General features: G+C 37.8%; 3 protein-coding genes across 3 annotated transcripts; all 3 read left to right on the top strand.

Moving 5' to 3' along the window:
- Window positions 1-603: 603 nt before the first annotated feature.
- On the top strand, window positions 604-1,500 carry TRIADDRAFT_60898 (uncharacterized protein; the record flags this gene model as incomplete). Its single annotated transcript, XM_002116861.1, has 1 exon — window positions 604-1,500. The coding sequence occupies one exon, from the start codon at window positions 604-606 to the stop codon at window positions 1,498-1,500; it is 897 nt and encodes a 298-aa protein (XP_002116897.1).
- A 2,508-nt stretch (window positions 1,501-4,008) lies between these two features.
- Window positions 4,009-6,851, top strand: TRIADDRAFT_60897 (uncharacterized protein; the record flags this gene model as incomplete). Its single annotated transcript, XM_002116860.1, has 6 exons — window positions 4,009-4,074; window positions 4,882-4,986; window positions 5,108-5,345; window positions 5,771-5,855; window positions 5,979-6,126; window positions 6,786-6,851. The coding sequence occupies 6 exons, from the start codon at window positions 4,009-4,011 to the stop codon at window positions 6,849-6,851; spliced, it is 708 nt and encodes a 235-aa protein (XP_002116896.1).
- A 3,021-nt stretch (window positions 6,852-9,872) lies between these two features.
- TRIADDRAFT_60896 (uncharacterized protein) lies at window positions 9,873-12,502 on the top strand (the record flags this gene model as incomplete). Its single annotated transcript, XM_002116859.1, has 6 exons — window positions 9,873-9,924; window positions 9,992-10,071; window positions 10,849-11,014; window positions 11,376-11,462; window positions 11,682-11,800; window positions 12,434-12,502. 6 exons carry the CDS (start codon window positions 9,873-9,875, stop codon window positions 12,500-12,502), a joined length of 573 nt encoding a protein of 190 aa, XP_002116895.1.
- Window positions 12,503-16,468: the final 3,966 nt, after the last annotated feature.

Below are 16,468 nucleotides of genomic sequence, written 5' to 3'. Positions count from 1 at the left end.
AACTTGATGTACAGTACTCTTCAAATATACAATTTAGTTTTCATTTACTCAAGTAGGAGTAGAGTATAGTGAATGAATTATTATTGCAACTGTATTACTAGTAAAGTAGTAGTACCGTTAGTCTAGGGCATATCCTTCGAAAAAGCTAGATGTGTTCATTTTCCTTCATTATATTGAAATCGCTGCATAGTATCGTCATATTCAGTAAAGCTGAAGATGATCAGATCGATTTAATGCATTGCAGACAAGAGATTCTAGAAAGAAAGAGACTATTCAATAGTCTACAGTACACTGCTATTAGACAGTGTATTAGTCAATTTTTGTTGCTATTACAGCAAAATGCTGCTGTCGATTTCCTACATGTTGCATCGATTTAATTTGCATCATGATAGTGAAAATGAATTTGCTCAACTTATACAATACCGTATCAAGTTTGTTAATAGGCTGAAGATCACCTGATCGATTTGCATACATGATCATGCCATCTTTCTATATCTGGTGTGAGCATTACCTTTAAGGAGGAATTCGAGCAAGAAATGAATCCGTATTTCACCTTGCCAACGTTCTACAACAGCACTTGATTCAACACGGACCTAAATCAAGATGAAAACTAATCGCATTCATCAATTTGATGCATTCTCAGCTCAATTATTTGGTGGCAATCCAGGAGCAGTTGTACTCGATGCCGATAATCTGACAGAGAAAGATATGAAAAATATTGCTCGAGAAATGAATAATTCCGCGACTGGTTATGTTTTAACAAGTCAACGTGCCAATTTTCGCTTGCGTTATTTTACTCCTAGCGATGCAGAAATCACATTTTGTGGTCACGTAACGTTAGCAACATTGGCCACGATTGCTAAAGAGAAAAGATTTGGTGCTGATCAGGGTATCGTGAAACAATATGATATTGAAATTAATGCTGGTTTAGTCAAAGGTGAAATCGATTGGAGTGGTAAAGAACCGATTATTTCTTTCTTTCCTCTCTCTATTAATCTTGATCCTCTACCTTTCAATCATGCACAACTTGCTGAAGCATTAGCCATTAATTTAGATGCTATCGATCAATCCAAACCAATCTTGATGGAAAAAACTAATCGCTACGTTTATTTTGCTATTAAATCATTGCAACAGCTGAAAGAGCTCAATATCAATCAAAAGACTGCTAAAGTTCATGCCGAACAACATAATATTATACTTTATTGTGCATTAACACCTCATGGTGTCGATGAAAACAGCCATGCACATAGTAGGGTGTTTGGACCTTTAATAGGAATTGCAGAAGACCCAGTAACTGGATCATCTCAAGGTCCATTGACTGCTTATATGGTTCGAAATGGAATGATTCCACAACCATTAGCCAAAGTTAACACTGAACAAGGAGATTTTGTAGGAAGACCTGGACGTACAACTGTTTATATACTTCGAAGAGACCCTATAGAGGTCAAAGTTTCCGGCCCTGCATTCCATGTATTTTCTGCTGATATACAGATACCTTAAGCTATTACAGAACAGACCACTACGTGTAGAGAATGCATTTTGTAGTTGGTAAGTCATTATTGAACGAGAAGAACTTATAACGTAAGCTTTCCCTATTTATTTATAAAAATTGCTGATACCATCTTTACAATGCTATGTGTTATGTTCGGTGATAATTCATCTAGCTTATTAACCCCTTCTTAATGTTATCTGAGGTGAGTAGCATTTTCTTCTCCTTCTTATAATGTTTGTACTCATAAAAATGATACGATGTAAGTCATAATCTAATTTTAACTTTAATTACCAACGCGTAGATTTCTATCTCACCAATCAATTAATCATGCTACCGATCGGATGAAATTAAATCTACCGAATGTATTATCGAAGCTGTTATGATTGTGAAATCACAACAACAATAATGCTAATAAAAAAGTAAATCCGTAAAAATGTGGGTATTATTATCGAGATTGGATAAATTGATTGGCGACAATAAGGCAAATTTTAAAATTTTCAGAATGATAAGAAAAATGCCCTAGATGATATATTTAGACGATATACTAGATAGAGTATGGCATGGGAGAGCTCAAGTTGCCCACAGGTCACTCAAATTCTAAATATTACTGGAGATGTATATAAAGCTATCGACAGATAGTGCCGAATGAATATTTATATTCTTTATTTAATAGTTAAAATCAGGACATATTACATGCACCTTTTGTGTATTTATTTTACTGTTTACCATCCTTAACTTATGACATAACGCGAAACCAGAAAATTCCAGTCTATTTTTGCCATCGCTGCTATTATCATCCTAGATGCACTATCAAATTAATGTTGATTCTGCCGCAGATTGATTTCATCATTTCAAGACTGAATTGTTGACATACTCGATTGAACTCGATAAATTAGCTATCACTGCTATGATCAACATAGGAGCACCATTAAATTAATATGAATTCTGCTGTAGATTGATTTAATCCTTTGAAGACTGAGGACGGGGTGGAATGGTAGACATACTCGATTGAACTGGATAAAACAGTCATCGCTGCTATTATCAACGTAGGAGCACTATTCAATTAATGTTCATTTTATAGTACAGTAGATATCATCATTCGAAGACTGAGGCCAGGACTGAATTGTAGACATACTCAATTGAACTCGATAAATTAGCCATCACTGCTATTATCGACATAGGAGCACAATTCAATTCATGTGGATTCTGTCTTGCTGCAGATTGATTTCATGACATGCCATCGCTGCTATTATCATCCTAGATGCACCACCAAATTAATGTTAATTCTGCTGCAGACTGATTTCATTATTTCAAGACTGAATTGTTGACATACTCGATTGAATTCGATAAAACAGCCATCACTGCTACGATCAACATAGGAGCACTATTAAATTAATGTTGATTCTGCTGTAGATTGATTTAATCATTTGAATATTGAGGACGGGATTGAATTGTGGATATACTTGATTGAACTGGATAAAATAGTCATCGCTGCTATTATCAACATAGGAGCACTATTCAATTGATGATAATTTTGCTGTATATTTGATCATTTGAGGCCAGGACTGAATTGTAGACATACTCGATTGAGCTCGATAAATTAGCTATCACTGCTATTGTCAACATAGGAGCTCTATTCAATTAATGTTCATTTTACAGTACAGTAGATATCATCATTCGAAGACTGAGGCCAGGACTGAATTGTAGACATACTCGATTGAACTCGATAAATGAGCCATCACTGCTATTATCGACATAGGAGCTCTATTCAATTAATGTTCATTTTACAGTACAGTAGATATCATCATTCGAAGACTGAGGCCAGGACTGAATTGTAGACTTACTTACTCGATTGAACTCGATAAATGAGCCATCACTGCTATTATCGACATAGGAGCACAATTCAATTCATGTGGATTCTGTCTTGCTGCAGATTGATTTCATGATTTCAAGATACAGGCCAAGATTGACTTGTAGATATACACTACCGTAGAGCCGCTAAAGTCTCTTAAGCCATTCTGTAGAATTTTTGATTATACTTGAATTAGCCTAATGGTGATGTAATCCGAGTAGCAATGTCCTCTATTAATAATCATCAACTTGGATTAGCTCCATTAATTTCGTCATGATGGCCGAGATTAGCTGTATAAGTTACTGCATACTGTCGGTACTGTACTGTATCATGAATGCGCGCTTGCTCTATACAAATGTAAGTTTGCATGATTGAAAGTCGATTGTAGTATTGCGCTCATACTTGACGGTGCACCACCATCGAAAAATTGCTCGTACTCGAAAGGCTAAATTTGCTAATTTCCAGCTGCTCTGTTGTGAGAGAAAGGTTGAACTAAAGGACTTGTGGGAAAAGTAACTTAAAATATCCATACTGATAGTCTAAAGTCTGCTTGAATACAGCTTTTCTACTGGTTATAGAGCTATTAACAACGCTGGCGAATGGGATAGACTAATTGATGGTAATACGTAAGATTTGGTGGATGATTTGATTGTCCGTTTCCAAAATGAAGACATGCAAAAAATTCTCCTTTCAAGATCAAGATGAACACTTGGAAGTAACGATAGAAGAGGTACAACAATGCATAAAATCACAATCATGCAAAGGTAGTCGAAGCCAATTCTTTGATATGGTGCAACTGTACTTTACATTACTGTAGATGGTTCGCTAAAAATGATTCCATCGCCAATCTTGGATGTGACATGAGCACGTCATGAGCCACTTGGGTTAGCATTTGCAAAGTAGTTATTGTACTTGGACTAGCCCAGTTAGCATAGCGATATTAGCGATATTGGTTTATGCCTATATCAATATCTAGACAGGACTGTTATTGAATGTCACATAGAAGAGTAATTGGGCTAGAGCGATAGTGTTTCTGTCCTTGGCTACTTTTGCGGCGTCTAGGAATAAAAATTGTACTTGCCAATGTTGCTGTACAAATATTACTGTATCATGTTGTACGTAGTTTGATAGGAGAAGATGGACATTCTCAGATAGTGTGCTAAATCTTGTAAGCAAGCATGGATGCTTTCAAATCAGTTGCTCATGATGCATTAGCTCAAAATTAGCCATTCAACAGTGCTCGATAGGAGTTAAACCAGGTAGTCGTAGATAGAACCATGATTGAATTGTACTCGTAAATGATCCACTCCAATGAACGGTAAGATGATCGGCACATTGGTACAATGTCATGTTGAAGATTAGCTTACTAGGTAGAAAATGTTAGATCGAGTCTCTGGTTACTGTTGCAGACTACTGTAATAAAGACTGTGCAAACAAATGTTTCTGTCAAGGTTTTACTGTACTAGAATGGAAGTTGCACTTTTGAATAGCACGTTAAGTTAACGTCAAGTACTGTATCCTTGATATACGAGTATAGACAATTCAACAAGATTATGGATTATATATTTGGCCGTCTGCTCCTGTTCTTGCACAGTATGTATGGCACAATCGGCAAAAACTTCAAAGTAAATCTGTACTGGAGGTATGTATGTTTGCATGCCTTGAACTACCGATAGATCTAGCGTTGTGTAGTATTTATTAAGATTAAAATAAACTTGACATGGTATTGACATTTGCCTATGCAAAAACTTCTTGTATTGTAGATAGGAGCTGGAACTTCTTTACCTGGAATTGTTGCCGCTCGCTGCGGTGCCAATGTCATTTTATCCGATAGCCAGCAACTCGTCGATGCTCTAGATGCTTGTAACACCAACCTAAAATTGAATAACATTGACAATGGTGTCGTTTTAGGAATAACCTGGGGTCAGATATCATCAACTCTGCTAGAGTTACCTGCAATGGATATCATTCTTGGTTCAGATTGTTTTTACGATAGTCAAGGTATCTGTGCTAATCTTTCATCGAGTTGATTATAAGATCATAAAACATGTTGGAACAAGGCGTTTGTTACATCTACTGTCCAACGATGACTTGTTGTTTATCTACTTTAGGTGTTTTGCTACTCTACGCGTCGATACAAATGTTTGTGTGTTTATGTTTCGTAGACATCATTGCAATGAGTTGATCTTGTATTACTTTGAAAATTTGAGGTTATTGCACGATTAGACTACTAATTTAATATTCCTGCAATGATGTTGTGTACTTTTATTCATATTAATACTAGCTACTCTCTTCATTTTCTATATTACCTTGTTTATTTTGTGTTATTACACTATCAGACTACTAATCTTGACTGCAATGATGTTCTACACTTTTATTCATATCAATACTCGTTCATCTCTTCATTTTTCACCTTCCTTTGATAGATTTCGAGGACATTTTAGTTACTGTCCATGCAATAATGCAACAAAATCCAAATTGTCAATTCTGGACGACATATCAACAAAGAAGGTACATTTTCGAATGGGTTGTTATTTCTAATTGATACGCTTTCAAGTTGGTAAGAAGAATAAAATTTTAAAATGCACCTATTTATTGAGGTAAAATAACCCAATTTCTCCATGATATTTACAGTTGTAACAGAACAATCGAACATTTATTGCGCAAATGGGACTTTAAATGTCAACTAGTACCCTTGCAGTCTTTTCATGCGGATGGCAGCGATATTGCCGGCTTTGGGATGCTTAATAGCCCTACGGTTGAAATGCTGAAAATTACTATGGTTAGCTAGTATGCCTAATACCCGTACGAGTATTAATGAATTATCTGTAGTAAACGATAGCAGGAGAATACTGGCGATCGTTGCTAAGAACACAAAATTCCAAGTCACTCAAAGTCATTTATTTGGAAAGGAACGTAATAGTTTAGAATATGAACTGTGTCAAGTTCAGGTGCCATTCTTGATGTTTTGGTTGTTTTAGATTGTTTAAAGATGAGCTAGTTTTACGATATCAGAGTGGGTAGTTGCTATTATGCTATGCATCTTGGCAAGAATTGTTGAGGTCCGTCGATAAAAGTAAGGTAGTTGTGATTACGATGACCATGTCATTGAATACTATTCACAATATTGATCCATGCCGACTGCTTTCTCGCATTTTACGCTACATGGTCGCAACTAGAGACTTTCTGGAGAGAGTCTCTAGTCGCAACGAACTGTACCATATTTTGATTTATCTAAATTAAGACATCCGAAGAATTAGTACTCTATAATACAGTAAGACTTGGTTTATGACAATTTCGTTATGCTGAATCTTTTCTTAACTGTGCCGTAAGCCGCAGTTGACGAGGTCATATTGCACAAGAATTAAAAAAGTATGCCCTCTAATGATGTCTTTGCTGCTGCATTGGTATCGCATATTTTATTTTCTCCATGCTATTCAGCATATACCAATTCGGAATGGGGATAACTATGTCACAGACTACTTCCTGACACGTTTACTAGTCTAACGTAAAGTACTTACTTTGAGTTGCTTCCACTGATTACTACCCTAATCTGCCGAAAGATTTAGTAAGAATAAACAGTAGTTCTGCTACTATAACGCCTAAGAACTATCCTTCTACAAGGCTCACAATTAGTAGACAAGAAAATCGACATTGTACGACTTTAGATTGACCATCTGTTTGCTGCTGGGTCATTACAGTCTCATCGAAAGCATCGCTGAGGTTGTCCAGAATGCTTGTAGGTCTTTTACCAATGATAATGATTGAATGTATGGTATTAATAATTGAGATTAGTAATGTTGTTACAATAAAGGCCGACACTGAAAATGGCCGTCTCTGCAATTAATATATCTGTAATGATGACGTACTAAGGTTCATTTCGGTCTTGTGTAGGAAATGCGCCTACTAAATTTGAATACGTTCATTTATTCGTAAAGTATTGTAATTGAAACTGACTTTGTGCTCGTAGTGATGTGTTAATTATTAATGCAACTTGACACGCAGAAGTTCATTTCCATTCCATACAGGCATACTGTATTTTGCAACTTTAAAATTAAGCTTTGGAGAGATTTTGAATGAAAATAAAAATAATTCTAGGTCTACTAGGCATACTGTATTTTGTAACATTAAAATTAAGATTTGGAGAGATTTTGAATAAAAATAATAATTCTAGGTGACCGCTTTGTGAATAGAATCTTTGAGTGGAATGATTGTCTACAAGCAAGATGAGTGATATTCATATGGAGTTATCGTTTTACGACAGTTAAAAGATATTTAAAATGTTGATTCTTGTACAAGTATTTTCTTGACTTTATTATTGGTTGATTGGATTGGAAAGTAGTGCATTCCAATTTTACATAAGATGAGGTAAGAGGTGATTTAAAACTCCACTATTGCATCATTGCGGATGAGAATAAATTATTGGATGATAAATGTAGTGTATTCCTGAGACGGTGGAGGGGATGATTACGTCTAGAATAAGACTTTAAGAGGTTGTGATGGCAAACTTGAATGACTTTTATGGGGTGGGTAGGAAGATGTATTAAATAGATCGATTGTACATTACTCTGGTTAGTAAATAATGCTAAGTGAACGTCTTGGGAATAGAATCGTTGAATGGAATGATTATCGACAAGCAAGATGAGTAATGTTCATATGGAGTTTTCGTTTTACGACAGTTAAAAGATATTGAAAAGGTTTATTCTTGTACAAGTATTTTCTTGACTTTATTATTGGTTGATTGGATTGGAAAGTAGTGCATTCCAATTTTACATAAGATGGCTTTGTAAGACTATTAATTTATACAATTATTTATTAATTTCAATTTGTAAACAAATTTATATCAACGACATTTGCTACCATTTCTTTTTTGAACATTGACTGCAACACACTGTTCGAAAAGTTCACTCGAGCTTGAGAGCATAAGTAAACTTTATTTTCAATATTATTACCGTTATACACTCTGACTATTTTCGATGGTACCCCTTGGTTAAAGAATCAAAGTTGTATTCCCTTGAAACTGCTATATCATATTTATATATATATATTGTACGGTAGGTAGAGAAGTATAGAAATAACGTTGTATAACGGCATACTATAAATACTAACGGCCATCTTATCACATCAATCCAATAGATGACTAATTTATGACGTCCATCATAAAGTAGAAAGGCTAGTTGTGCGATCTAAATCCTCATCTTCAAGATTACTGTACAGTTTGTTTTTAAATGATAATATGAGCGTGTATGGTGGTTTACAAACAACCATATAGACTGTACATACGTCGATGATACAAATCAGTTATCCAACTAAACATAATCAATCAAGTACTACTTTATAACAACAGGATATACTGTTCATTATACAAGTGTGCATTGCACCTGCCACAGACTAGTCCAAAAATTGGAATTGGCACTCTACTGTGCAGTCAAATACACCTACGATAGATTGGAACAAAAATTGCAATTAATGACGCCAATAGGGTAAAATGGTTGGGTAGAAAATTGCTTTTGTAGGCAATGCTTTAAAGCATGAGCAAACAGTAGACAAATTGCCTTTCTAGGCAATGTTATAAAGCATGAGCAAACAGTAGACAAATTGCTTTTGTAGGCAATATTATTCACCAAGAGCAAACAGTATGCAAACTGCCTTTCTGGGCAATCTTATTCAGTTGACTATGAGCAGACAGTCAAGGATAAGCTTGCACTTGCTGTATTTACTGTACTGCAGGTAGTTTGATGACCGTATATTTATTTACCGTAAATTAATAACGCCAGTAATGTAAAATGGTTGGGTAGTCAAATTGCTTTTGCAGACAACGTTTTTAAGCATGAGCAAACAGTTTGCAAACTGCCTTTCTTGGCAATTTTATTGAGTTGACTTTGAGCAGACAGCAGACAGTCAAGGATAAGCTTGCACTTGCTGTCTTCACTGGAGGTAGTTGGATGACCGTTGTGGTTATCCAATGCAGGAAAAATGATCCAATCGGCGCTCTATTATACAGTGAAATACACCTGGCCCAGACTGGTACCAACATGGAAATGAAGAAGACCAATAGGATAGAATAGTTGTGTATTTAAATTGCCTTTCTTGGCAATCTTGTTCACCATTTGCACTAAGGATTGCTCAACTGAAATCCAGAGAGTCCTGTCTTTCAACTGGATTGGAGTCTGAATTTTACAAAATTGATGTCATGCATAGCATTCGTTTCCTGTATATAACGCCTTATGAAATAACTGTCCAATAGTGACATTATTTTTGCTAGGTAGACGAAAAACAGGCAAGTTACGAACGCCTGCCCTGACTGGCAGTCTACAGCCGGCCGGACAACCGGCCTAGCCCAGGAAAGTGGTCGACTGGGTTGGCATACTACGATCATCTATCACTTTTCAAGGATTTCTATCGTTTGCTATGACATGAGTGATACCCTCTACTGCCATCATGCCCCTAGGTGACCGATACCCTTGACCACCAGATCAGAGGAAACGCTACTGGCTTGTGTATAGAGCCGACGCCATCGAGGCTAACATGCAGTGGACGACTCTAACACCCTGTGGTGGTCTTGCCCCCTTCGGATGCGGTTGGCCACAAGACGAGCAAGAAGAAGAAATTAGTTGCTTTCCTTTCCACTTTATTGCCTTGTAAAGAAGTAGAAATCCAAGTTGTTGATCGTATCACCTGGTTATTGAGCTTGATTCAAGATTGGGCGGCCATGGCGTCACAGGAGGTAAGACCGATGTTGAATAACATGACAAAATGACAGGGTTGATCAAACCTATGTTGACAAAGAAGCAAGATGGCTTTTCTTTTCAGCAGCCCATGCTACGCCTACCTCGACGCCGTGGAAAAAAAAAATAGCTTTGATGCAATGATGGAGGAAGATTGGATAGATGCCATCGGTTACCCTCATGCATGATGTTGTAGTAAGGTTAGAGGGCTTGATGGTAGCCCAATGAGGCTTAGGGTAGTGGAGAAAGCGAGAGAGAACCATCGTTTGTTTTTCTAGTCATTCAATTTCTACTCACGCTCTTCTTGTTGAGGTAGACGAGGCTGGCCTAGACAATCTGATGGGAGAATAGTTGTTATTAGTTTTGATCATGTTTTATATTAAGTCGTGCAATTTGATGCAAGGACGAATGCCATCCGCATAGAGAGGGAAGAGGAGATTATAGTGGTGTTTTACGGGTTGTTCTCGATCGCTTGATGGTGGCCAACACCACTGACAGTACGTCGAAGAAAGGAATCGCATCCTTCTTAGCCAGCCATCATGGCCGTTGAAAATCATGCATGATGTTGTAGTAAGATTAGAGGGCTTGATGGTAGCCCAATGAGGCTTAGGATAGAAGAGAAAGCGAGAGAACCATCGTTTGTTTTTCTAGTCATTCAATTTCTACTCACGCTCTTCTTGTTGAGGTAGACGAGGCTGGCCTAGACAATCTGATGGGAGAATAGTTGTTATTAGTTTTGATCATGTTTTCCATTAAGTCGTGCAATTTGATGCAAGGACGATTGCCATCCACATAGAGAAGGAAGAGGGGATTATAGTGGTGTTTTACGGGTTGTTCTCGATCGCTTCTTGATGATAGCCTTCCTTGGATGGACGAAAGACGATGACAGAGAAACACTGTTTTCGTCTTCGTCAAGCCCAATGGTGGCCAACACTACTGACAGTACGTCGAAGAAAGGAATCGCATCCTTCTTAGCCAGCCATCATGGCCGTTGAAAATCATGCATGATGTTGTAGTAAGATTAGAGGGCTTGATGGTAGCCCAATGAGGCTTAGGATAGAAGAGAAAGCGAGAGAACCATCGTTTGTTTTTCTAGTCATTCAATTTCTACTCACGCTCTTCTTGTTGAGGTAGACGGGGCTGGCCTAGACAATCTGATGGGAGAATAGTTGTTATTAGTTTTGATCATGTTTTCCATTAAGTCGTGCAATTTGATGCAAGGATGATTGCCATCCACATAGAGAGGGAAGAGGGGATTATAGTGGTGTTTTACGGGTTGTTCTCGATCGCTTCTTGATGATAGCCTTCCTTGGATGGACGACGAAAGACGATGACAGAGAAACACTGTTTTCGTCTTCGTCAAGCCCAATGGTGGCCAACACCACTGACAGTACGTCGAAGAAAGGAATCGCATCCTTGTTAGCCAGCCATCATGGCCGTTGAAAATCAAGCCATTCCCTTATTTTATGCAATAGTTATTGGATATCGCAATGGATTTTCCTGGTTGGTATGGACGATGATTCTATCGATATCATGTCAAACAAGCTTGAAAACATACTGCGATATTGTTTAATCATGTTTGCATCAATTTGTGTACATTGGCTTGTAGTACCGGCCTGGACAACTTTATACAATATGGATGAAAGTAGTCATCCATGGCGTCGTCAAATTGCCTTATGCAATCATCTTGATCGATGGCTTTACAGCTATCTTGGAAGTTGGGCATCAGTAAGGTGGAGATGAGATTCCAATGAAAAGGGTGCATGGCCTGTTAGTGTCGGACGAGCAATCAAAGTCATGGATAAAAATGATCCATGTCTGGCAGCAGCATCGATTGGAGTCGAGGATGGCTTTGGCAGGAGAAGATTGACTGGATGTTCATCTTTCTCTTACTGCAATCCATGCTAATTATCATGGTAAGTATCTTGGATGGCGAGCACCACTTGATTTTTACAACTCTTCTTCTTGTAATGCATTGAAAAGAGACTTGACAGAGTGGCATCCATCGTTGCTTGCAAGTAAGCAATCGATCAAGGTGTTGATGGCAATAATGATGTCGACAAGAAATGAGAGCGTAGTCATCAACAAGAGCATTTTCTTCCAACGCTTATCCTTTTAGCCAAGGCAAAAATCTTGTTGATGATAGAAACGATGCAAGTTTTATAAATAGATTGTACACTACGATGTAGATTGGATTCTTGACGGCCACTACAAAAGAGAGGGATTATTTTTCATCGCTGACGATGATTAACAATCATTAATCATGATTAATGCAACTGCATGATTTTAATAATCCCTACCATTGAGACCGATTGACTGTTTTATCCTGACTTGTTTCTTTGCTATTCCTCTCTGGCAAAGGAGGACGATGAAGAGAGTGGAAGTAGCCCCCGACTTTTCTTCCTCATCGTCATTGGCAAGGACCACTAAGCGATTGGTCACCAATGTTCATGCAGTCCTATTTGATGTGTTTGAAAAGTTTTACAACGACTATTCATTTGGATAGTACGATAGAATTATCATTCCTGCTAAGGACTATTGAACAATTTTTTTCCCCTCCCTACGACAATTTCTTGTATTTTAATGCCTAGACCAGTTTGCGATTTTGCTCTCTTTGAATAAAGAGGTGAAAAAATGGCTTCAAAAGTCCTTGCTATTGCTGTTTACGATGGCTCTTACCATCATGACATCGACGACCGAGAGAGTAGAAGTAGTTCATCTTTTTTTTCTCGCCATTCTTGACATTTGTAGCCGATGCAATATCATCCAGTCCTCTCGTCTTTCAAATCGATTTCTTTATTAGACGTTGACAGTGATGGTTCGTCTAGCTGTAGTGTAGAATCTTCACCATTAGAGTCGATGAGGAAGAGAGTGCTACTTTTCTTCCTCATCGTTCTTGACCATCATATCATGTTATCCTTGAGCGATGGCTAAGTTCAAGACGTTGGCAGTGATTGTGCTTGTCTAGATGCAGGATCTTCACCGTTGGAGTCGACGATGAAGAGAGTAGATGGTATCTACTGCTTTTCTTCCTCGTCGTTCTTGACCATCATGTCATCATTGAGCGATGGCTAAGTTCAAGACGTTGGTAGTGATTATGTACTTCTAGATGTAAGATCTTCACCATTAGAGTCGACGATGAAGAGAGTGGATGGTATCTACTGCTGTTCTTCCTCGTCGTTCTTGACCATCATCATTAAGCTATGGGAAACGAATACCATGTCATGCAATCGATTTTGTTGAGATGCTTTACCTTGAGCATGTTTAATGGAGGATCATAACTATGGCAGCCAAGAATGGCTGATATCATGATGTCGACGATGAAGAGAGTGGAAGCAGCCCACCGTTCTTCATCATCGTTATTGAGCCATCATCATCAGCTATTGGTCGTTTCAAATCAACTTGTGTTGATAAGTTTTGCCATCATTCTTGATTCTTGATGGCATGCTGTAGGATCATGACTGATATCATGATGTCGACGATGAAGAGAGTGGATGTAGCCCACCTTTCTTCATCATCGTTATTGGGCAATCATCATCATCAGCTATTAGTCATTTTAAATCAACGTGTCTTGACAAGTTTTACCATGATTCTTCATTCTTGATGTAGGATCATGACTGCCATCATGATGCCGACGATGAAGAGAAATGTGCACAGTAAACTAGTTTTTTATTTCATTTTGGATTATTGGTTGCTTTAAATATGAAAGGAAGACTCTGTTTTTTTTCCCCCCTCCTTAACAGCATCTCAACGCAGTCAACAACATTACAATCTCTTCTTCTTGGTAGGACCGTCTATCAACATAAATCATGACTGCCGATAGTAATGAGAAGAGATGTTGTTGTTGGCTTCGGCTAGATGCCATGAGAAGGAGAAATGCACCTTTGTCAAGAATGTTTTTTTTCCATTCATTTTTGCAATCCATTTTGAAACGGATTGCTCAAGATTCCAATCAGTCTTTTTATTTTTGGGGGAAACGGATTGCTCAAGATTCTAATCAGTCTTTTTATTTTTTTGGGAAACGGATTGCTCAAGATTCCAATCAGTCTTTTTATTTTTTGGGGAAACGGATTGCTCAAGATTCCAATCAGTCTTTTTTATTTTTGGGGAAACGGATTGCTCAAGATTCCAATCAGTTTTTTTGGTTGTTTTGAAACGGATTACTCAAGATTCCAATCAGTCTTTTTTGTTTTTTTGGAAACGGATTGCTCCTCAAGATTCCAATCAGTCTTTTTATTTTTTTTTCCCCCATGGTAGTAAGCGATCATGAATCAATTCTACTTTTACTTGGACATGAACAGAATCATGTATTCGTTCAGGCATTGATTGAATCATCCTTACGATGCTTGATTACTCGATGTCATTGGATTGCAATCCAATGACTACCAAAATAAATAATCAATGGCCATTCGACTTGATTCTGGTCATGGTCAATGAATCATGTCAGTGGAGGATAAAATTGACTTTGAGCACGCATTGGCTGCCATCCATCAATCGATGGCAAGGGCAACTAGCCTACTCTGCAGTTTGATGGCAATCGATTCTAGTAAAAATGGAAATAGACAAGATGGCAGTCAGACTAGCGACAGTAGACAACAGGGCTGATTGATTTTTTTATTCTAAATTCAACATGACCACCATGTCGAATGGAGAGAATGGAAATACAAAGTCAATTTTGACTTGGCGACCTTTTCCTCCTGGTTGGAAGAAGTCGATCAGATCGGCTAGATCCCTACCCTGGATGTATTTGATCATGATGGACATCGTTGGCGATGTCCATTTTACTACTCTATCTTAGGTCATGCTCATCCCTTTAAACTGGAGTTGACAACCTTGTAATCAGACTAATGATCTCCATGTTAGCCAGTACATTTGGATCTGCAATCATGACTACGGTAGTGTAAGATGGAAGAAGAGAAAGGGACGACTAACATCCTTGCTGAAAGTGTCCTTTCCCTCTTGTAACTTTGGCAATGGGAATGCATTCAATCAATCATGTTGAGAATAGGACAATCTCAGTCGATCTCTAGCTTGGCCATTTCAATTTGGAAATGCAAGGATAGCGATTACAATCAAAGAGAGGGACGAGAATGGCAATAAAATTGACATGGATCTCTTAGTGATTGACTTGGGCTGCTGCTCTCCTTTGCTTCCATCTTGACCACTATCCTGGATGAAAAGTCCCATTTCCCTATTCTAATGGTTATAAATTTGAATCTATTGAAATCGTGTGTAGAGAATAGGACAATCAGAGTTGATCTTTGCATTGGCCATTATTGAATTTTTAATTGCAATCATGACCATGGCCGTCTAGAGTAGAGGAAGAGAAGGAATTCAATTGACATCATCCACCTTGACTTGGGCTGCTATCCTTTGATTTCATCATGATCAACAACCTCCAAGAATAAGAGATGAATCCAAGTTGATCTCTGGGTTGGCTATGGAATTTTTAAATTATCCTGCTATCCAATGATTTCATCATGACCAACATCCTTGATGAAAAGTGCAATCAGAATGAGAATAGGACAAACCCAGTTGATTGGGGGGGGGGTTGGCTATTATTGAATTTTTAAACGCAATCATGACGATGGCTGTCTAGAATAGAGGAAGAGAATGGATAAAATTCGTATCGTCTACCTTGACTTAGGCTGCTATCCATTGATTCTTTCATGAGCAACATCCTGGATAAAAAAGAGTGTAATGAGAATGAGAATAGGACAATCCGAGTTTATTTGGGGGTTGGCCATTATTAAATTTTTAATGAGAAATCATGACGATGGCCGTCTAGAATAGAGGAAGAGAATGGATAAAACCTGGACTTGGGCTGCTATCCATTGATGTAAATCTATCATGACCAACATCCTGGATAGTAAAAGTGCTATGAGAATAGGACAATCCCAGTGGATTTTGGGGTTGGCCATTATTAAATTTTTAATTGCAATCATGACGATGGCTGTCTAGAATAGAGGAAGAGAATGGATAAAACCTGGACTTGGGCTGCTATCCATTGATGTAAATTTATCATGACCAACATCCTGGATAGTAAAAGTGCTATGAGAATAGGACAATCCCAGTGGATTTTGGGGTTGGCCATTATTAAATTTTTAATTGCAATCATGACGATGGCTGTCTAGAATAGAGGAAGAGAATGGATAAAACCTGGACTTGGGCTGCTATCCATTGATGTAAATCTATCATGACCAACATCCTGGATAGTAAAAGTGCTATGAGAATAGGACAATCCCAGTGGATTTTGGGGTTGGCCATTATTAAATTTTTAATTGCAATCATGACGATGGCTGTCTAGAATAGAGGAAGAGAATGGATAAAACCTGGACTTGGGCTGCTATCCATTGATGTAAATTTATACATGACCAACATCCTGGATAGTAAAAG

The sequence above is a fragment of the Trichoplax adhaerens genome, genomic scaffold (assembly GCF_000150275.1).
Source record: "Trichoplax adhaerens TRIADscaffold_18 genomic scaffold, whole genome shotgun sequence".
Lineage (NCBI taxonomy): Eukaryota > Metazoa > Placozoa > Uniplacotomia > Trichoplacea > Trichoplacidae > Trichoplax > Trichoplax adhaerens.
The sequence above is the reverse complement of the archived record's forward strand: the minus strand, read 5'-3'. Positions and strand labels throughout refer to the sequence as shown.